At 34.9% G+C, this 24,648-nt stretch overlaps 1 protein-coding gene across 1 annotated transcript; it reads left to right on the top strand.

The window, feature by feature from the left end:
* The first annotated feature begins 7,909 nt into the window (after positions 1-7,909).
* Positions 7,910-17,456, top strand: LOC123259515. The gene is made up of 4 exons (XM_044720109.1): positions 7,910-8,761; positions 8,863-9,606; positions 9,733-11,075; positions 17,112-17,456. Exons 1-4 carry the CDS (start codon positions 8,026-8,028, stop codon positions 17,454-17,456), a joined length of 3,168 nt encoding a protein of 1,055 aa, XP_044576044.1. The 5' UTR covers positions 7,910-8,025.
* Positions 17,457-24,648: the final 7,192 nt, after the last annotated feature.

Below are 24,648 nucleotides of genomic sequence, written 5' to 3'. Positions count from 1 at the left end.
ATCAGAAAAAAAACAAGATGATGTTGAATTATTGCAAACGGAGCTTTTTATCAAATCAGCATAGCTTTCAGGAAAAACGCACGCCTTTCTTTTAAGCTCATTTTTAAGTCCAGTTAATTGGAGTTTAATATTTTGGTGGATTTTACACACGCACACATTATGTGTTCCACTTGGACCAGCTGAAATACATTCACATGGTCTAAGAGCATAAAACTTCGTGAGTCCAATTTTTTCATCGGGAAAGGCTTCTCTAAATTTTGTGTGAAGATCCTGTATATTAAATAATAATAATCTCTTTTGTTTGTGCTGTTTTTCACTATTTTCAACAACGGAAATATAATCTTTCATTCCAGGCATCATACGACTGACATCATCGGATAAATAAAAGTTTTTTACTCTTTCCCGAGTTAAAGTATGTACATGTTTTCCTTCTTTTACAGGAGGTTGAGATGCAAATCCTGATTGCTCTCTTATTTTTTTTGCACAACGCACCATTCTCCGGGAGACTCAAAATTCGCGTCATCATTTTTATTGACCACTCAAGAGGAAGTGTTGTTAACACTTGAATTTTATCACTCCTACTGGTTTTTTGATCGAAAGCAACTTTAAAATGATTAATTAGATTTTTAGTCTGATTAACACTATCATCAGGAGAGTCATTTTCATTCCCCAATTTACTAACAGCAGCTTTAATTACTTTCTTGCATTCATTCTCACTTGATAATCGTTTGATTTTTACTGGTGGTTCTCCTACTTCCAACAAAAGTTTATTTATTCTGTCGACTTTTAATTGATTATCTACAACTTCGCAATTATAAGAAGGATCTGTATTTTCATTATCTTCAACATCATCATTCACTAACTCAAGCTCATTAACATTGGAAAATTCATTTTGACTTAACTCGCTAGGTAATAATGTAGATTTTTTACCTTTATAAATATCTCGCTCACATGAATGACACATAAAACAGCCGATAAACTTTTTAAATGCACTAGCTCTTTTAGCAGTAATAAAAACGAGATTCTTCTGTATATTTTTGTTTATTCTTATTTGACGGATTGCAACATTTATTAACTGGACCCATTTCTACCAGTGGTTAATATTTAAATTATTATTTAAAACTGCGACACTGACTAAATGCAATTTTCAAACACAGCTTTCACGAAGAAAAAAATCTTTGTTAGTGTAGCATACATTTATGCTAAGAAACTAGTAAAAAATAAATGAATCTCACTAGCTACCGGAATTCACTTGTTTTAGATTTATAAATAACAAATGAAAACTGATGGTGAAGCTTATTTTTTTTATCTGAAAATATTAGTCAGTTCGAAAAATAATTTTCAATACATACCTCGATAATACTTTTATAAATATATCTCAATTACTCTGTGTAAATATTGTTAAAAATATAAATGAATATAAGAAAAATTGAATTGCAAAAATTATTTATAAAATAATTGCGTAATCTGTAGCGATCTATAGCCTTAACAGCTAAGCTCAGTCGCGCGCAGCACTTGTACCGCTCGCCGCTGCGTCATATAAAAATTCATATTATTTAAACTAATACCGGGCAGTGAAATTTTATTTTGAAATAAAGAACTTAAATGTATAACGCGTATTACTAAAAAAAAAAAAAAAATTCGATTATCGTACTGAGAAGTCATTAAAATTTCAATTTGTTTATTTAAAAGTTAATAAAAAATATGATAATAAACAAATAAAATTTCCAAAAGAATTTTATGTAAAATTATAGATATTTTGCTGTAATCCCTGAAAATTTCGTTAAGTTATCTTCAATAGCTTTTTTAAAATTAATTTTTTAATTAAAAGTACCGAAAATTTTTATTGTAAAAAAAATTGTTGTTAAATTTAAAATTTTCAAAAACTGTTTTAAGGGATGATTTTTAGGTATGACTACTTTCGATAATTATATTTTATTAAGTTTTCTATCATCAAGTGGAATAAGGGGGGTCCACTTGACGTGAAATGACTCACATATTGTGGAATCGATTTTTTAACAGTTAATTAAGACTTAGAAAAAATTACAAAATTACATTATTATTTCACCCAAAATTCTCCGACAACGGTTTGAGGGGAATGGCGCACGCGCTCTTCCTTGGATCCGGACATCGAATCCCCGTAGCTCATATTTTTTAAAACTTGTTAACTATATATTTGCATTAAAAAAAAATTTTTCTTTTCCTATCGATTCTTTGCTGCCGGAAAAATTTTTATATGAAAAAAAAATAATTTTTTTTTTCCAATTTTAACTATTTTTCAATACAGAAATTCGAAAAACTGAAAATAATTCAAATAAATTCAAAAAAAATTTTTTGAGCTTAGCTGATTTTTTCGCTATTTGTTTATAAGTGCTTGAGCGAAACCACGTTTTTTTTTCATTAAAAATTTACTATCTCGTAAACTATTGGTCATAGAGACATCGGTTTTGGCACATTTTGTTCTTTATTTAATTCTCTAAATTTCATACGCAATATGTCTAGACTACTTTTGCTTAGTTTCCGAGATATTTTAATTTAAAGTTCAACGCTAAAACGTTTTTTTTTAAACAAAAAAAAAGCAACACTTCCTACATACACACAAATGTTCAAAATATTTTTCTAAGTATTAAAAAAAAAAAAAAATCCAAAATACTTTGATTAGAAATGGTAACTAAGTCGGCTCCGTCGGTAAATTCAACTTCTACTTCTAATTTGTCCTATCCGATTAAATACTTTTCAATACGATTCAATCCGTTTCAAAAAACGTATTGAATCGGATTGGATCGCATTGAGCTCCGATCCGTTTCCGTTTGTTGGGCAGTAGTATCAAGAAATGCAGTGGCGGAAACGCGTTAACAATGATTGGGCGATGATTTTTTGAATTTCCTTAACTTGTTTTTTTCAAAACTAATCCCTTTGCGCTGAAAGAAATTTGTTTTAATTTTTTTGGTCAAAATCAAAATTTTTTGATTTGGGCGATGGTTTTTTAAATTTCCTGAACTTGTTCAAAAAAAAATTTTTTAAAAAAAAAAATTTTTTTTTTCAATTTTTTTTTTTCGAAAATTTAAGCGATTTCTGAAATAAAAATATGGAAAAAGCTCGAAAAAGCATTTTTTTTTATTTTTAAAAATTATGAGCTTTTCAGAGCAAAAAACGTGATCCTTTAATTTTTTCAAAAATTCGATCGAGTGAAACGAAAAAACGGCTGGCTGGATTAATTTGATTCTTTGTAGGGTTTTTGTGGATATATTGAACTGTAAAAGGCACACTTAACATTAGTGGTTTCCTCGATATTTTCGATCCAGCTCTTGATTTTCCAAAAAACCACCAAAAGTTCTTTTTTTGTTGCATTTTCAAATTCATGTTACAAAAAGAAAAAATTTTTTTCGGACTAGCAATAGCTATTCGCTAAAGAGAATTCATTCAAGTTCTTAAAACTCACCTTTAACTTTCTTTGCGATCATTGGTTGCTGAGATATCGATAATCAAAGACAAAAGGATCCTTTTCCATGTGAAAACCGATATCTTGGCGAGAAGTGGACGTATCAAGGTATATAAAAAAACAAATTAAAGCTAAATGGACAAAGTATCCGATCTTTATAGCGGTTAAGCTAAAAAAAATTTTTCCACGTCCGTAGACCAAAAGAAAAACTAAAAAAATAATGATTTTTAGCGACGTTGCATCTAAGGTTACCCTATGTGAACATCAACGCAGTCCAAATCCCACAACGTAGACTGTTTAGTCTACTGGGCTGCGTTGACGTTCCATAAATCTCTTATCTCGAGGTATTTACGTTACGAAATACCTCGGATAATAATTAATCAATTAAAATAACAATTTATTAATTTTTAAAATAAATTTATAAAATTTTAAATAAATTTAAAATTTACGAGAACGTAACAGTAAGTAAAACGCTTGTTATTTTTTACTTTGATGCTATTTTTTTAAGTTTGTTTTATTAGTTGTTATTGTTAAATCTAATCGTGTATGTAAGTCATTTAAATTAGTTTACATATGAATAATCACTAATGAGCATTGAAATAACTATGTGGAGTTTTTAATTAATAAAGTGTTATTATTTTACTATTACTTTATGTCCATTCATCTGTATAATCTCAAATTGTTTATTTTGTTTGCATACAAAATAATAAAGCTCTCGTTTTTTTTTTTTTTTTTTTTTTTTTTTAATCAACTGCCGATTTTACTCCAATTTTACCTTAATTAAGTGAAATCAGTTTAAGCAGAAAGAAACCTGCGTGCCGTAAAGGTTAATTTTTTATGCATGAAATGTTAAACTATTCTCTTATATTGAATGAATTGATGCTGATAGGATTTTAACATTACTTTGAGTATTACTTAAAACTAGTAACTAATTACTAAAAATTTTGTTGTTTAACAAGTTTAATAAGGAACAAATTTTTTTTTCAGCATTTCGGGTAAAAGTGGTATATGAAATCATTTAAAAAAAAAAGACCGGAGGCACATGCAAATATTGTTACCAGGAAGTAAAAACTAAGGGAAACCCATCAAACTTGCGTAATCATTCATTAAGACGCCATCCAACAATTGACCATAAATCTCAAAAAGAAGAGTGAAAGTGGTGGTGGTAAATGTGATAATGCACAAAATAGTGGTAGAAATGAACAAGTCAGTGAAACCTGTATTCTGTATATCACATTCTTTGTTTTCCAATGTACTGAGTTTAAAAAAAATAAGAATCAATGTTCAATGAATCAAAATAACTATGTTTTCTTTTTGTAGGTTGTTGGTGATACGACGTTAGACATTGTGCCAGTTCCAGATTTGCAAAATGTTGATAATTCGGATACTGAAAGTGTGGCTTCTTCTACTGCCTCTACATCAGTCTTAAGGACGTTCCCAAGTAGCAGTTGTGCTCAACTTTAAAAACGGTCTCCCCATATAAACCATACTATAAATGCAACAACAAAAAGTTGCGATCCACTGTACATTTTCAGTGGCGCGAACGTGCGCAGAAGTCCAAAAATATACCCATTGCATCGTTTTTCCGATCTGGCAACATTGTAATCTCTTTCTGTATATTTTTATTTATATTTGAGCCGAGTGTAATAGAGTTTGAATATTTTAAGGTTACTTTTATTTTGAAGAGAAATTAATAAAAAACAATTTATTAATAATGACTTAATAATGATAAAGAAATTAAAATCACCAAAAAAAAAATTTAAAAAAAACTTGTCTAAAAAATAATATATTTCTAAAATGTTTCATTTTATGTTAGTAAATGAAACAAGAGTTTTTATACAAATTATATTGTTAATTATATTTTTGAATCTATAATTATTAATAATGTTAACATATGGAGTATTAATGTTGAAAAATAATTTATAATAAATATTCCAGAGATTTACGAAATCACATTTTTTTTACAACATCCTACAGTTAACCTATTTGTGAGCAACTCGCATTTATTTACAACTGCTGCGCCTTTACGGTATTTCAAACTTCCCGCCCAACGCAGCGTTGCCAAGCCACCATCTTTCTTTGATCGAGTAATGAAAAAAAAGTGAAAAGTAACTCACTTTCAACATTTTTTATAACTAAATGAATACCGCTCCTTTTTGTTATTTTTTGAGAAATATGTTTATTATATGTTCAATTAACAATTTTCAGTTTTTTATAAAAATTCTAAGAAAATTACTGTAGTCATTTAAAAAAAAAGTGCGCTACAATGAGGGTTAGGATAGGGATCACATGTTAAATATGTGATTTTAAACTTTCGATTATTCAAAATTTAGCACCGCAAGAAGGGTTTTAAAAAATTTCTACGTATAAAGGACACTTATAAGTATCTGGATTCAAAATTTGAACGATATTCCAAGAAAAGTGTTTTCCTTGGGAACGTCCTTAAAACAGCAAACATTGTCTTCTTGCTCAATAAATATAAAATCATTCGGAGGTAAGGCATGAAATCGAAATTTTTTTTGAGTTAATTTTCAAGAAAGTGAGATGCGTACAAGATCGATAATTAGGATTTTTTTATTAATTTTCAGATGATGGTGTTAAGCGTGGTCAAATAACCAATGCAATAGTCTTCATGATAGCAAAAGATGGCTTACCTCTAAATACTGTGGAAAAAACAGGATTTAATTATTTAATGATAGTAGTAGCACCACTATATAAAGTTCCAGCCAGAACAACAATTACCCACATGATTGACGATAAATATGACATTCTTTCGACACAACTTAAATTAAAAGTACAAGAAGTAGAAGCGCTGTCTTTAACTGCAGATGTTTGGACCGACTCACATAATAGTCAAAGCTACTTAAGCTTAACTGGTCATTGTATATATGAAAATAAATTAATGAGCATAACTTTTGGTGTAACTGCTCTAACAAAACCACATAATGCCGATTACTTAGCAGAAATAATTATCAAGATGACAGAAAAATGTTTATGGCAAAAATAAATACATGCCATGTTTTGCCCATACATTAAACTTAGTAGCATCAAAACTATTTGACAATAAGGATGGACTGGAAGAAGCCAAGAATTTACAACAGCTGTCAAAGATCTAATATATAAAATTCTCGTGTCACAGTTTTCGTTGCCATACTCCTCCGAAACAGTTTGACCGATTTTGATGAAATTTTTTGTGCTTATCCGGTATCTATGAGAATCGGCCAAAATCTATTTTTCATCCCCCTAAATGTTAGGGGTAGTCCACCCCTAAATTTTTTTTTTTATTTTTTAGACAAAATTTTTAATTTCTATTTTTTTATGATACAACATACAAAAATACATACAATCCTCAATTTTCACCCTTCTACGATCAACCCTTATTTTTTAATAGCCATTTTAGTAATTTAATCATTTTTCCTCTCCGGTTGAAAACTGATCAATCGTCATTTAATTAGTTATCCCCGCCAGGTGTCACTTCTGCCCCAGTAAACAGCACGGAGTAGGGATGAGAACGAAGCCGGTCTCCTTTCTTTCTCACTCCCTATACAGTTGTCGGCCATCATTATTGTTTATGCATCAAGTGTAGTAGTAACGTTGACAATTATTATTTTGCTATCTCAGTGTAACTCTCATATTAACTTTTAATCATTCCTATTTTATCAATAATAATTAAATTATCAATTTTGAGTGTATTTTGCACGATTAGTTAATCAAGTGATTTTATAACCTCAAAAGTACTCAACACGTGACACGAGCTTCCAATAACAACGGATTTTGTGTTGTAAGTAGACATTTTGATATTTAAAGCGAATATGTTGTTGAACTTATAAAATGTAATTTTAATTTAATTTCATTAAAAAATGTAATTGAACAATTAAGATTTTCATAGTTTCCAAAAAATCAATCATTATGAATCTTTATTTTGAAATGTCAATGGAAATATTGGTTGTATGAAAAAATTATAAGAGACAATGTTTTCATAAAATTTAATTTTTTACTTTTGTTTGAAAAATTTTTCCATAAAACTTATATTTTTGTTATAATTTCATAAATTAAAACTAATCATTTAAAAACTGCGGCAAAAATCCTGGCCCTAATTATACTTTTAACATTTTTCATCATTAAATAATTTCATTAATTCTATTTATGTATGTTTTGTACAGTGAGCAATGCCAAGAAAACGCAAAGGGGCTGATTTGAGCCGCAGTACAAGTAAAGCTCGAAACTTGCGAAATAGCAGATCCGAAAGAACAAAAGAACAAATCCAGCAACAAAATACTGATGCACGTGTCAGAATGGCGCAATTGCATCAAGAAGAGCCAGAAGATACACGAGCTAAACGCAATGAAGTCAGAAGATTAGAACAACGACAATCACGCCGTTTCACAGTCAATAGACGAAGAACAAATGACCAACAACGACAACAGGTACATCGAGCATTTATATCTGATTCATTCCTGCGTCTAGCATTCCAGTATGAGCCCGATATTGAATATTATGCTCATTCAAAAGTGGTAATTGGTGCTATAGACAAGGAATGTCCGCATTGTCATGCTCTGAAATTCAAAAATGAGCCAGCTGGGATGTGTTGCGTGTCAGGAAAAGTGCAACTACCTGAAATTGAAACACCACCTGAACCATTGAACGGCTTACTTATCGGCACGGATCCAGATTCTAACGTGTTCCTGAAGTCAATTCGAAGATTCAATTCATGCTTTCAAATGACATCGTTCGGAGCAACAGAAATAGTTCGAAATACTAATGCAAATGGTCAACAATTCAATTCTACATTCAAAATCAGAGGCCAAGTTTATCATAAAATGGGCTCACTGCTGCCAATGCCAAACGAACCACATAAATTCTTACAAATCTACTTTATGGGCGGCGAGGATTCCGGAAGCGCACTTGCCAATCGCGTGAATGCACGTTGTGATTATAATAACCTTGATTCACTTTATGCCAGGCGCATCGTCAGCGAGCTAGATGCTCTTTTGAACGAGCACAACGAGTTGTTGAAAATATTCAAATCACATATGCACCAATTACAAAGCGATAATCACGCTATCGTCATTAATCCTGATAAAACACCAGCTGGAGAGCATATTCGTAGATTCAATGCACCCGTTGTTGATGATGTTGCTGGAATCATGGTTGGCGATTGTACAGCTGCACGAGAAATTGTGATTCGTAGAAGAAATAATAATCTTCAGTTCATTGCTGACACACATCGTTCATATGACGCTCTCCAATATCCGCTAATATTCTGGAAGGGACAAGACGGATATTGCATAAACATAAAACAACGAGATCCCGTATCAGGTACTTCATTGATTATTAATTTGATCATTAATCATTCAACAAAACAATTAAATTATTGAACGTAATAAATTTAAATTAATTTTTATGAACAAATATTACAGGAGCTGAAACAAATAAGAACGTTAGCTCAAAGGATTATTATGCGTACCGATTAATGATTAGAGGTGGCCTGGACAACGTCATTTTACGATGTCGTGAGCTTTGTCAACAATTCATGGTCGACATGTACGCGAAGATTGAGAGCGAACGACTACGATACTTACGATATAATCAACAAAAGCTGCGCGCGGAAGAGTACATTCATTTGCGAGACGCTATCAACAACAACGCCGACGTCGCCGAAATTGGTAACCATGTCATTTTACCATCATCGTACGTAGGCAGTCCACGTCATGTGCAAGAATATATACAGGATGCTCTGACTTTCGTGCGCGAATATGGACGACCATGTTTATTTATCACGTTCACATGTAATCCAAAATGGCCAGAGATTACATCTTTGCTACTGCCTGGCCAAAATGCAATACATCGCCATAACATTACAGCACGTGTGTTCAGACAAAAGTTGAAGTCTTTAATAAGTTTCATTACTAAATTACATGTATTTGGTCCCACACGTTGCTGGATGTATTCGGTTGAGTGGCAAAAGCGAGGATTACCTCATGCACACATTTTGGTTTGGTTCATCGACGAAATCCGTCCTGAAGAAATCGATAGTATCATTTCTGCGGAAATTCCAGATCCATCCACTGACCAACTGCTGTTTGATATTGTTACAACAAACATGATTCATGGTCCATGTGGTACTCTTAATAGTTCATCGCCTTACATGGCTGATGGAAAATGTACTTAAAATTTCCCTAAAAATTTTACCAATGATACGGTCACAAATGTCGACGGATACCCAATATATCGTCGAAGAAATCCTGAAAATGGCGGACAATCATTTATTAAAAATATCATCAACACAGACATTGATATTGACAATCGTTGGGTGGTGCCATATTCGCCTCTGCTGAGCAAGACATATAATGCTCATATTAATGTTGAGTTCTGCAGTTCTGTGAAGAGCATCAAATACATTTGCAAGTATGTCCATAAAGGCAGTGATATGGCTGTGTTTAGAGTGGAAAATACTAATGTGAATGCTCCTCCAGTGAATAAAAACGATAAAATAACGCTCTACCAAATTGGTCGGTACATCAGCTCCAACGAAGCTGCTTGGCGTATCTTTGGTTTTCCAATTCATGAACGGGATCCAGCAGTTGTTCAGTTAGCCATCCATCTTGAAAACGGTCAGCGTATATTTTTCACGAACGAGACAGCGATTGATCGTGCAATAAATCCACCTAAAACTACACTCACTGCATTTTTTGAATTGTGTAATCGTGCGGATGATTTTGGTGCCTTTGCACGAACATTACTCTATTCACAAGTACCACGCTATTTCACATGGACTCAAACAAAAACATGGATGCCCCGCCAGCAAGGCTCACCAGTTGCTGCATGTCTCAATTTATTTAAATCAAACGCCTTGGGGCGATTATTTACAGTCAATCCAAGACACACGGAGTGCTTTTATTTTCGACTGTTGTTGGTTAATGTTACTGGCCCATTATCATTTCAAGATATACGTCAAGTGAATGGGCAACAATATCCAACGTATAAAGATGCATGCCTTGCACTTGGCTTGCTGGAAGACGACAACCAGTGGGAATGCATGCTTGCTGAAGCTGCATTGAACTGTACAGCAATACAAATTCGTCTACTATTCGCTATAGTGTTGATTACATGTTTCCCAGCCCGAGCACAGATATTATGGGAAAATCACAAAGATTCAATGACTGATGATATATTGCATCAACATCGTATACGGTGCCACGATCTAAACATAACATTCAGCGACGAAATGTACAATGAAGCATTGATTGCTATTGAGGATCTTTGCATTGTCATTGCCAACTTACCACTTAGTAATTTCGGTATGAATTCGCCAAATCGAACTGCATCTGATTTAATAAATACTGAAATGAATCGTGAACTGCAGTACAGTACTGTAGAAATGGCAGCGATTGTTTCCCGCAATGTCCCACTAATGAATGAGGAACAAAGAACCATTTATGATCGCATTATGCTCGCAGTTTCAGCTGGACAAGGTGGGTTCTTCTTTTTGGATGCACCGGGTGGAACTGGCAAAACATTCGTTATTTCGCTAATTCTTGCTGAAATACGATCAAATAATGGCATCGCATTGGCCGTTGCATCATCGGGCATTGCAGCAACTTTATTGGATGGAGGTAGAACAGCTCATTCAGTATTTAAGCTGCCACTAAATATTCAGAATAACCCTGACGCAGTATGCAACATTAAAAAACAATCGTCCATGGCCACTGTGCTGAAACGGTGTAAAATTATTATTTGGGATGAATGTACTATGGCACACAAACATTCACTTGAGGCGTTGAACAGGACATTGAAAGATATTAAAAACAGTGACAAACTATTTGGCGGAACTCTGTTGGTCCTTTCAGGTGATTTCAGACAAACACTTCCAGTCATTCCACGTTCAACATACGCTGATGAGATCAACGCTTGCTTAAAATCATCTCCATTGTGGCGTAATGTTGAAAAATTACAGCTAAAAATAAATATGCGCGTTCAAATGCTTCAAGATCCATCCGCTGAAACATTTTCAAAACAACTCTTAGATATCGGTGATGGAAAAGTTGCTATAGATGAAACTGGATACGTAAAATTACCGACCGATTTCTGCACAATCGCTGATTCGCAAGATACTCTCATTGAACAAATATTTCCCGATGTACACACACAGTACATAAATCATGAGTGGCTTGCAGAAAGCGCGATTTTAGCGGCAAAAAATGTAGACGTTGACAATTTAAATCTGAAGATACAAATGTTGTTGCCAGGGAACTTGGTATCATATAAATCTATTGATACAGTTTGCGACGACAGCGAAGCAGTAAATTTTCCCACAGAGTTTTTGAACTCACTGGATTTTCCAGGCATGCCACCGCATAATTTACAATTAAAGGTTGGATCTCCAATTATCTTGCTTCGTAATTTGAACCCGCCCCGGCTGTGCTACGGTACGTGATTAGTCATTCAAAAATTAATGAAAAACGTGATCGAAGCCAGGATTTTAAATGGCAAGTTCAGAGGTGAAAATATACTTATACCACGGATTCCTATTATACCTACAGATGTGCCAATTCAATTCAAACGTATTCAGTTTCCGATTAGATTGGCATTTGCAATGACTATCAACAAATCCCAAGGTCAAACGATGTCTGTTTGTGGATTAGATTTGAGAACACCATGTTTTTCACACGGACAATTATACGTGGCGTGCTCTCGAGTGGGTAAACCATCCAGTTTGTTTGTGTTAGCTAAAGATGGACTAACAAAAAATATTGTTCACGCTATAGCATTAAGAGATTAATATTGTTTAATAGTGTTACTGTCGTAATTGTTTAATTAATGGTATATAATTTTAAGGAATAAATTATAATAACTTAAAATAATGTTTGCCTTTTGTTATTTTTATATTCCCTCATCGTTCACAGCGCTCCATGCTTATTTCACGCATATACCACATTCTTACATACATACAATATACACATTCTAACATACATACATACTTACAATAAGTAAGCTATTTTTTGTCTACACTAGAAATTACTAGGAAATTATTTATATGGCAAAACAACGTTTGCCGGGTCAGCTAGTATTACTATATATTTTAAGTATAATACAAATGCTGCTGTCGCTTTAAAGAAAGCTCAAGATCACTGAACGAAGCCTTTGGGGCAGATTCAGTCTGTATGTACCAGATGGAATTCTGTTTTTTATCAATTGGAACGATTTGTTGAGTTATCTGAAATTATTGCGCCAATATTATTCAAGTATCCTAAAGCACCGACAATGCTAACTGCACAGCAGTTAGAATTTATAAGAGATCTTATAAATATATTGAGACTATTAGAAATAATAACTAAAGAAATATCGGAAGACTATGTTACAGCCAGTAAAATTATACCAATCGTATCTTGTCTGACTGGAACACATAATACAATGAAAACTTCAACTAACATTGGAGTTAAATCAAGAACTTTAATTATGGATGGTTTAAAGAAAAGATTTGGAAATATCGAACAAGTTCACTTGTTAGCTGCTGCGACAATTTTAGATCCTAGATTTAAAAAAATTCATTTCGCTGACCATGCGTTCTCAAGCAATAAATAGAATAAATACTTCAATTTTAGATATTCAATCACAGCAACAACTTCCAAAAAATAATAGTGAAGAATTCGACGCAATAGAAGGGACTGATTTAGAAAAAGGAATTTGGGATTTTCATAAGTTGCTTGTCAAAAAGCAACTCTCTACATGAAATACATTTGCACTGGAAAGTCAAGTGTTAAACGAAGAGTTTAAACACTATTTATCACAGGCAGTTGTGCACCTAAAGTATGATCCTACACTTTACTGGCAAGAACAAAAGAACTCTATTTATCACCATGTTCACTCAATAGCCGTGATGTATATGAGTATCATAGGATCATTTGTTCCTTGTGAGCACCTTTTTTCAATTGCCGGCAACATCGCAAGTGATGAGCGGACAGCTCGGATCCTAGTAAACTTGACAAATTGTTGTTTTTAAAAAGCTTAGATATGAAGCATTGGGAACTATAAGCTATGTTATCTATTTTCTTAACTTTTTAATGTAACAAATACATTTAAAAAGTAAATGTCTTCTTTTATACCTGATCTGATATTTTGATATGGTAATAAAAATAATTGTAATTATTGAATTCTCTGAACTGACAAATTCCTGATTTTACTGATAAGAGATCCCAGAGATTGTTTATTATAGTATCATTCTTGTTTTTTATAAAATGGATTTATATTTACATTGTAAATACAAATTTCAAAAAATCGATTTTTTAGACCTCGATTTTTTTATGAATCGATTCATCAGGTTACGATTCGAATCGATTTAAAAATCGATCTTTTTTGGAAAGAATCGCCATCCCTAGTGTGCGACATATATTTTTCAACGTATTTTTCACCGCTTAACACGAATCTGAAGTCAAAATTGGGGGTCAAACTTTTCCGTATGTTATGATCAAATTGTAGTTCCTGCTTTGTTTCTCTTTGTAGCATCCATCACTGATTCGCAAATATATTTATTTGCCACTTATTGTGTTTTATTCAAGTCTTTTATCGAATGACTTTTGTCTTTGATACAACAGAAAACATCAGGACATTGAATCGGTACATTTACCGGCAAATACCTGCTACCACGGAGTGTTTGGACTACGATGACAACTGCCCTTTAACGGGATGTGTAGAATGATTTGCTAGTCAACAATTCGTGGTATCGAAGCCAGTGAAGGTGAGCTGTTTTGCAGGGAAGCACTAGAATATGAGAATGATGCCGTAGTGTGTCCAACGACGAGTTGACATTGTCCTCGTCAAAGTCGGAAAGCCCTCATACTTAGACCTGGGGAGGTATGAGGGTTATCACCCCTAGGGCGGCTGACTCATCTGCGATCGGGCCAGGTATTCTAGCGTGCGAGGTTTGTTTATTTTAATGGATTGTAATGCTTCTTCTACTAAAAATTTAGTTGGATCTTCTAGTGCTCATGGCAATCATAAGTGTTCTAAGAATCCTAATTTCTTTTGCTACGCTTGTGCAAAATACATTGGGATGAAAAATACGAAGAAACTCAAGAATAGGTTTGTGACTTTGTATGAAAAGTGTTTCAATATGGAAGTTTCTCTCAATTTAAAAAATTGGATAACTAATGTTGTTTGTGGTTCATGCTATAACATGGTTGTTTAACCGATAGAAGACATTTAATAAAAATTTATAAGAGGAGTTGCGCCTTCGGGCTTGATCGCTCCAACTCGTGAAAAATCGTATCACACCATGGCTGTCGCTCATGCGCGCCTTGGTTAGCAGGAGAGAAGCCGGCTCACGTGGTCGGCGGCAAGCAGTTGTGCTTGGACGCTTGTACTAGTACGACTACTCTGTGTCAATCGATTTCTGATTTATCACTTATACTACGCATTTACTTGAACACTTAACATATTCATTAAATACTATTAATTTCATTAACTTCCATTACAAATTAAATTCTCAAATCATTAAAAATCATTAGTAACTGTTCAGTGAATTAAATTAATTAAAATTAATAAGTGACGCCACGCGGTCATTACGCGCCATTTCAACAAAGGATTGCATCAGCCACGCGGCTTTAGTCAATCCATAGTTAACACGCAATATTTGTAATAAATTATATTAAATTCATTGCTAAATATTTAATCATCATTCTATCAAATCAAATTTTATCAACTATTCGATTCTGATATCGAATTATCTAATTAGTTCCTACACTAATAATTCTAATCAATCAATCAGTCTCTGCACTGACATTTTACGTCAATTAATTAGTATTTCACTATTAATTGACTCTAGTTAGCTTAAAAGCTAGCGTAAATTCATTAATTCTGAATTAATACCATTTGCTTTTCTAAAGCGGTTGAGCTCACCTCGTTTGTATTGTTTGCGACGGCAATTTACACATATTTTTTCATTCGCACTACACGCTTTGCGTTCTTACTTGTACATTTTTTCATTCGAGGAGGTTTTTTCTCAGCCCAACTGAGTATTCCTCCTCTAGGGATAAATAAATCTACATTTTATTCCCCAACAAATCGACGTATATTTTATTTAATATCCTAATCCCAAATTAATCATAATTTTTAAAACAATTACGGAAACTATCCTAAGTGGATAGTTTTCGACAAAATAATGGTTAACATGTTATTTGAGAAGCACCAGGATTAGGAGAAACTTAAATTTAAAACTCCAGTTATATGGAAGAAGCCTCTTGGTACAAACCCTAGCGGATTCCTGGTGACGGCCAAACTACGGTCAAACGACGGTGAATTCACTTTACCGATGAAAGAAAGTCTATTGGTGGTCGAACAACCGTCTTTCGACGGTGAAAAATAAGTGAAATTGTGAAATGTTCTGACGGTGATTGCATGGTTTATACAGTGAACATTCACAAGATTTTCTCTATTTTTTTCCTACTCAATAACTATGATTTTCCGACCCCTTGATTGTCTTCAGACATAGATACAACGGTGAATGACTAGTAAAAATTCGGTGAATAAAGAGTATTTCGGTGGTGAATCCACGGCAGTTTGCAATGGAATTTCAAATCAAATGGCGGTAAAGAAGATAGTAACGGTAAAGTAGAAATTTTATACCAGCGATCCATTGATAAATTGCTGGGTGAAGTTTTATTCGTGAATGTAAAAAAATTTCATAAAATAATATATGGGGCTAATAAAATATAAATGAATAGTTAATAAAAATAATTTGAAAAAGGATTCAGTCATTATAGTTTTTGACATTATAAAAAAAAAAAAACACCTTTTATAAATTTTTGTAAAATTTCAGGATTTTTTTTTTATGATATTTTAAATTTGACATAAGCTCATGAAATTAAAAAAAAAATTTTTTTTTTGATTAATAAAATTTAATGCATTTATTTTGGGTGACAAATTCACAGAATGATTTATTATTTAGAATTCATGGAATAGAAATAATCATCAAAACTAAATTAAGTATCCGTAAAATACGTGGTGATTAAAATACATCTTTAATACACGTCTGGGATAGCATTACCGGAAAATCCCTTGACTTTCAATCGGATGATCCGAGTTCGATCCCCGGTCTGGGCGAAGTGATTTTACATTGAATTTTTTTTTTTTTAATATTATCGTATACGCGAACATTTTACGAGCTTAATATCGATTATTCTGGATGAATGCACCTATTTTATTTCATCGGATTCCTACGATGACACGGAGAATCAACCGCAATGAGCTAGTTGTTTGCCAGTTATATGCAGGTGAATTGATGGTCGAATGTCGTTCAAATCATCGTGAGTTCACCCGCAAAAAAGGTATTTCTCGGATCTACAATCGGTAAATCAATCGTCAAAATTGTTCACCATGACACCTGATATAGACCGTCAAATCACTTCATATAGACTAATGTTTGACTAATGTTTGATCGTGAATTGACCATATTATAACCGTGGCGGTAAAACCGCTAGGGAATGATTACTACTTTTGCACGACAAAAGTTGAGACTGCGGACCGAATCCGTAAGGACAAAATTTTGTATTCTCCTGCTTCAGATGCGCAACAACCAGTTACAAACTTTATAGAAGGTTCAGAAGATAATACGTCAAAAGACAGCCTGACCAGCAGATTCGATACAATAGAAGTCGACATCGATCCTTAGAATGTAGCTCTTAATGAAGAAGAGTCTGCTACTGCCAGTGAATCCGATTCCAGTGAACCTGATGAAAAAGTTCCTTCGAGCAGTGAAGAAGAATACAGGCCGACCGGTGAAGAGAAAAAGCCAGAGTCATATGACCAAAAACATCTAAATGATTTATTTAGAGAAGCTAAACTCTCAAAAAAAGTCGCTAAAATATTGGCTTCGAGTATGAAAAGGAGAAATCTTCTGACAAACGGTACTAAAGTTTCATTTTATCGGAATCGAGAGGAGACTTTCCGTAAATTTTTTGAAAAAAAGGAAGATTTGCTTCATTGCACTGATGTAAAAGACTTGTGGATGAATTAAAGCCAAATATATATAAACCTGAAGATTGGCGGTTATTCATTGACTTGTCTCAACGCAGTCTTAAGGCAGTTCTTCTTCACAGCACCAACGAGATTGCTCCTTTACCTTTAGCTCGCTCAACTGTACTCAAAGTACAAACTATAACTTTTGAATGCGTCGTTCGATTTTAATTTTCAAAAAAGCATTCGACGCAGTTTTTTCATCACAAAAAATGTATGTATGATTTTATTATGATTTTTTTGCACGCTTTATAGTTGTTTTTAATAAACATAAAAATTCAAATTTTTTTTTTGATTTTTTTTTAATTTTTTCAAAATGGCTCGATGGATTAACTTTCAAATCTAATCAGATTTAAAATTTGATAAACTTTTCCAAATGACGTGTCGTAGAATTCAATCGGTTGATTCGTTTTTAAAAAACCGTACGACAAAAATTTATTTACACACACAAACACACACGGTCGGACATCTCGGCAAGAATAGTCAGAATGGCTTCCTGGGACCTCAAAACGTGGACATCCGATTAAAACTCGGCTTCAAAAATCGGATCGAAATCAATAACTTTCCATTATTGGAAAATTTTCAATTTTCTTAGCGGGAAGTCGAAAATATATATTTATGTATATTTTATTCGGAATGATACAAAAGACGTGGGTAGGTTCAGAAACATTTGAATAAATATCGTGAATACAGTTGCCGGTTCTCACGCAAACATACTAGACGTCCTTACTTTTACTTTGTTGGTAACTTTCTTTAAAAAACTAAAATGTTGACTAGATAACTTCGGGGTATCGATTTTTACGTGGTTGGCGGCGATCGACGTGGTTTTTTTATGTTAAGAGCTGATTAGTGTTTAGAATTGATCAGTAGAGCCGTATGAAAGTTATTCCAAAAAATGTCGGAGTTATGTTGAAAAAACACTTGTTTCCAAATATTTCGTCGAGGATATCTCTCGAACCAATCAATCGATTTTTACAATCTTCGCAGCAATTGATACAGTTTTTTAAGCTCTAAAAATTATTCTATTTCATCAAAAACGATCCAATAAGAAATTTCGAAGTTATGTGAAAAAAAACACTTTTTTCGGTTTTCTTTCGTTCACGATATCTCTCGAACGAATCAACCGATTTTGACCGGATTAGCGGTGATCGACGTGGTTTTTTAAGGTCAAAGGCGGATTTGTTTTTGGAGTTGATCGATCTTGCTGTTTAAAAGTTATTCCAAAAAAACCACTTTCAAAAATGATTTTTTTCTTATATTTTTTGAGATTTTTCAAATTTCTCAAAATCTATCGGTCCAAATCAGTTCAAATTCTCAAAAAATCTAAGTTTGAGGGAACTCTTTATAAAGCCGTTTGGTAGGTTCCGGTCGGTTTAGTCGTTCAAAAGTTATAAGCGATTCACGTACTTACACACACACAAAACTCCCCTATAATGGGTTGGTCACACTAACTGACCTAGCAAGACGATCGTTCCCTCCTGTAACTCACTGGGAGTGTCTAGAACCCGTGTCGATTATTTCCGACGATGCGGGTCACGGCTGATGTGAGCTTGCTCTGCCGAGGTGTAAGTTGCAGCAGTGGATCAGGAGCCAGTCACTTCGGGTCTTGATCAGGAAGTACGCAGTGAGTGTTAGAGATCGGAATCTTCACCACCCCGAGCGACTCTAGTCCGTCCGTGTATTCCGGGACTGGCTAAGTGTCAGCTAGGCCTCAGGGAACTGGGGTAGGAGTACTATCTCCGAAGGTACACCCGTTCCTATTTATTATAACCCAGTCCACTCCGTACGATGCGCTGGTAAATCAAAAAAGTATGAGTAATTTACAGGAAACAAACAAGAGTGGATACGGGCTTCATGCCCAACAAGCAGCGATTGAAGCAAGCGCTGAAATGAAGAGAACGCAAGCGCTGGAGCGCCTTGAAAAGCTGACCATTGAGCTGCAAGAGATTGTCCAAACAGAGGTCAATATCCACAAGGAGATAAAGACCAAGACAACCGGTGTAGTCAATGCTCTTGGAATATTCAAGAAATTGGACGAGGAATGGCAGTCATCACGACGACGCATTCAAAGTGAAGTTGAGACTGAAGAAGCAATGGACACTGGAGCCGATGGTGACGGCGAATCCGCTGCTGAGGACAAAGGTGAAAATGGCACAAGGCCTGGAAAAAGAAAAAGCAAAACACGCCAGAGCCAACCGACAAAGTCACGAAGAAGAAGGACTTAAAAAGAAGCCATCCGGAACGAGTAGCAGAGCAGAGTGACGAACCTAAGAAGGCGACTGATTGGGAAAAAGTACAGTCTAAGAAGGAGAAGAGGAAGCTAGCTAGAGAGCAATTCTCGAAGCAGCCGCCGAAGGAGCCCAGGCCAGAGCCTAAGCGGAAAAAACCACGCAAATGGATCAGACCCGACGCAATGAACATCCGCCCAGCCGAGAAAACAAAGTATGCTGAAATTCTGCGTCGCATAGAGCAGGACGTCCCAGATGAGCAGGTTCGTTCAACTGTGGATAAGATCAACAAGACCAGAAGTGGGGACTTATTGATTACGACTTCGAGGAAGAGCACTGACAAAGGCCAAGCCCTGCAAAAGACGATTGCGGACATCCTTAAGGAGGAGGCCAAAGTGATCTGCAAAGGGCCACAGGAGACCATCGAGATCTGAGATGTCGATGACGACACGACGAAAGAGCATATTCAGACCGCTCTAAAGAGGGAAGCTGGAGAAAGTTGTGAAATCCCACTAGAGGCAATCAAGATCCGTAAAGCCTTTAGGGGTACGCAGACAGCTACAGTGTCACTACCAGCAGCTGCAGCACAAAAGTTACTGGAGGGAAACTGCAAAATAAGGATCCTTCACGAATAGGGTCCTTAAATATGACACGAAGAACGGTACGAAAGTGTACGAAATCACCGGAGGAGTGCCACAGGGATCATTCTTAGGTCCTCTGCTATGGAACATCATGTATGATGGCCTCCTGAGAATAGCATTGCCTACCGGAGTCAAACTTGTAGCATATGCGGATGACGTAGCTGTCGTGATCGTCGCAAAGCACCTCGAAGAGATAGAAATGGCATTTGATATTACATTCAGACGAGTCAATTTGTGGATGGACATGGTGAACTTGTAACTAGCCAAGCATAAAACCGAGGCAGTGCTCATCACCAGTAGAAAAACGGTAGAAACTATCAAGTTGAGAGTCAGAGAACAAGAAATCACATCACAACCATTTATCCGTTATCTGGGAGTGATGCTGGATGCCCGACTCAACTTCAAGCAGCAGGTGGAACACGTCAGTACCAAAGCGTCAGTAGTGAGGGCTAGTCTCACACGGCTGATGCCTAACATCGGAGGCCCAATGCAGAGCAGGAGGCTTCTATTGTCATCACTAGTCACATCAGTGCTCACATACGGAATATCCATTTGGGCTGATGCACTGGAAACCCAAGAATCATGGAGAAAAGTTGGACCAGTATATCGACTGAGTGCCCTACGAATAGCTAGTGCCTTCCGCACTATATCAGAAGAAGCAGTGTGCGTCATTGCCGGAATCCTACCTCTTAGAGTTCTAGCAGAGGAAAGACGAACCCTTTACTAACGAAAAAAGTCAACTGCACTGAGCCCTGAAGAACTTAGAATTGAAGAACGGCAGAACAGCATAGGCTGATGGCAACTACAATGGGATGCTGCAGAGAAGGGTAGGTGAACGCACCGCCTCATACCTCGGATCGACATTTGGCTTAACCGGAATCACGGCGAGGTCAATTACTATCTTACGCAAATGTTGCCGGGACACGGGTGTTTTCGAGAGTATCTACGCCGCTTTAAGCACGATGACTCTTCGGAGTGCCCGTCCCGCCCAGGAGTTGCTGAAGATGTGGAGCACGTCTTCTTTGTATGTCCTCGTTTCGATCCCTAGCGTGAAGAGTTGGAGAGGATCTTGAACTAGAGAATGCAACCAGATTCACTATTGGAAGTCCTCAGAAGTCACAATGTTGTCATCAGAAGCTGCCTGGAATGCTACCAACACGTTTGCAACAGAAGTCCTCAAAGACTTGCGATCCACCAAAAGAAAAAGAGCAAATATCAGAAGATAGAAGGAAGGAAGTTAACATCTTAGTCACCAGAAAAAAGAGCAGTAGCTTGTAACAGAGTAAAATTACCCTGAATCGATAAGTCGCCAGAGATCGATAACTATTCGACGCAGCACTGGCGCATCTCGATCTTCGGGCCTAAAGAGAGAGTAGGAGGGGGTAGTTTGGGGGTTATTATATAGGTGAGTTATGCATTGTGACAGGGTGAAGTAGTGTAACCGCCAGACAGTGTGCCACAGAAATCAAGAGGGACCGATCCTCGGAGTAGTTACCTATCGACAGAAGCTAACAACATCTAGGACTTCAATCTCCAGTAGTGAGTTAGATCGTCGTATATTCAACAAGGTATCAATAATTACTCAGTGGGCTAGGAGTGGACCGCGGGGCTTATACTCGGTTTACTTCTGCTCTGATTAATTGTTTATTAATTATTTAATTCAGTATTTATTTAATTGTAATTGTGTGGTTCGTTAGTTGGTGTTGAGCGTCCCTCAAGGGGATTTTTACCCGCGGACTGCTCAGAGACCTTGTGGTGTAAATTTTCGTGAGCATTTATCTGATAAATTAATTTACTCGATTAATTATTAATAATTTTGAACATCTGGAAATCGGTTTCAACTGTACATATTTTATTGAATAATTTAATAAAATAAAAACCAAATAACAAATTCTTCGAGAAATTTCCTTTGTCTTCTTACGGACTAGTCAAGCGTCGGTTGAGTTGTACTACGCAGTTAACTCGTACCTAAGGTCAAAATTTACGACGCACTAACGAATATTGGCGTCCATTTTGAGCGCGCAAATTCTTGTCGATTATTTTACTCGATAATTTATTTTGAACAATTGAATTATTATTATTAATATTATTTATTACAAGAAAATACTTATTTTTAATACTTATTAAAAAATACTTATTATTTAACGTTATATTATTTATTGAGAATTCGTTTACTCAGATTTCGACGTAATTGAGACTGATTTACCCGTGGATAATTTTTCGCTAATTTATTTTTGATGTTGGGACAAATTATTTATTAATTATTGTAATAATTTTCTGAATTAAATTTTGTTAATAATTTAAAAAAAAAGGAAAGCAAAGTAAATTCAGTGTGTGTGTGTAGACGTGTGGGTTATGTGAGTGTGATTGTTAACCCTAGACTGGTCACCATTTTTTTAGTTTCTCGCTCGCACTATAGCGAGTCTCTATAGGTTGAGTAGTTGTTATGCGGCGTCACGCTATACGGGTGACCAGTCTAGGGTTAACAGCGTTCCCTCACATACGACAGTCTCTGTGCGAGGTGTTTCGTTGGCTAGTTACTTAAAGGGTATGAGTGCGTTCCGGCTTTGTCTCGGTGTATGTTAATAAACGATCTCTACTTGTTGATGTTTTGCCAAGTAGAGTAACCAGTACAAGTCAGTTAGTGTTAAGTTGGAAAAATTAATAACGACCCCTACTTATCGATGTTTTCCTGAGTAGGGCAATTAATACAGTCGTGGGTAGTGTGTTGGTTAATATTAGTTAAGCTGCTGTATCCTCTACTTGTTGATGTTTTGCCGGGTAGAAAACTAGCGGTGTATAGTATTAAGTGATTATAGTGTGAGTGTGAGTGTGCGCAACTTGTTAAATAATTTTGTTATTAATAAATTTTTGGTACCATTGTTAAATAAAAATTTATTTTATAGCACCTTCCACCACTCTCTCTCCCTGTAAGATAATCTCTCGGCTCTGGATCCAGTTCCAGGAACCGTGATTAAAAATCCTGGTGGCGCCCTTTTGTTGATTAATTAAGATTTCAATTTTAATTAGTATTTGTTTTGTTTAAATTTATTAAGGGGCCAATTGAGCGGTATAAAAACCCGTTACAAGCTAGTTCCTTCCCTCACGAAGTAATGCCTAACAGCGGTTCCCATGAGGGATTAGAGGAAAGAAGAAAAGGGGTTTAGGGTTTAGTGAGTAGGGGCGTTAGCGTCGAGTTTTAGTATGACGCTGCGTCGAGTCTTCACATACCCAGGCGAAACATCCATGCCTGGAATCCGCAAAAAGGATTCCCCCCCTAAAAAAAAAAAAAAAAAAAAAGAAACACACACACACATACATACAGACATAGTGACAACCTCGCGAGGATAGTCAGGGAAGCTTCCTGTGATCTTCAAACGTCGAGATCTGACGAAAACTCAATTTATGCAAAACGGGGTGAAAACAATAACTTTCCGATTTTTGAAAATCTTCGATTTTCTTAGCGGCAAGTTAAAAATATTATTTTCAATGAAAAAATAATATTTACTTTTGTAAAAAATGTTTTTTTAAACTAAGCTAACGACTCACCGAATTTTATTTTAAGATTTGTAATTAGAAAGTATTAAGATAATTTATATTTAACGATGAGTAATAATAATTAAAAAAATAATAAGAAAAATTTTATAATTTTGCCATTGACTAGTTAAGTATTAACAACGAAATTTAAAACTTATATAATATATATTTATATTATTCATTATTTATATAATAATTTTTGAAAAACACGATTATTTAAATGATTGAAAAAAAAAATTTTTTGAAAATTTTATTTGTCATACGCCGTGGCAATTCAAACGAACCCAGCAGCGCGCACAACTTTCCCTACTCAAGAGCTGCACAGACTGTGTCGGTAACAAGCTCAGCTGTTGGCGAGTATTTTTTTATTTAATTTTAGTATTTTGTTATAAGAAATGAATATTTTTATGAAAAATTTGTCATCAATGGATTCAGAAAACATTGAACTTTTATATTTATAACGTTTAAACAACTCCACGGAAAAAGGATTTTCGTACATGTTGATTAAAGTCAGCTGAAACATTTTTTGCAACAGTTTTTTATAAATAAAAAAAAATCGGCCACGAAATTTTGCGTGCAAATTGCACCATTGAATTCCTTGAATTTTTTTGCATTCAAAAAAATTATTGTGTGGTTTTATGAAACCACGATGCAAGTAAAACTTTTTTTGGGTTGCTGACATTCAACTAAAAATTTTCAGAAAATTAATCAATTTAGGTTATTAAAATTGCGTTTTTAATCCTAACTTAATAATTGGTAAATGAAAAGGGTCAGCCAGGGGATGTTA

This window comes from Cotesia glomerata, linkage group LG1 (assembly GCF_020080835.1).
Source record: "Cotesia glomerata isolate CgM1 linkage group LG1, MPM_Cglom_v2.3, whole genome shotgun sequence".
Lineage (NCBI taxonomy): Eukaryota > Metazoa > Arthropoda > Insecta > Hymenoptera > Braconidae > Cotesia > Cotesia glomerata.
Note: the sequence above shows the minus strand (reverse complement) of the source record. Positions and strands in the feature narration are given on the sequence as shown.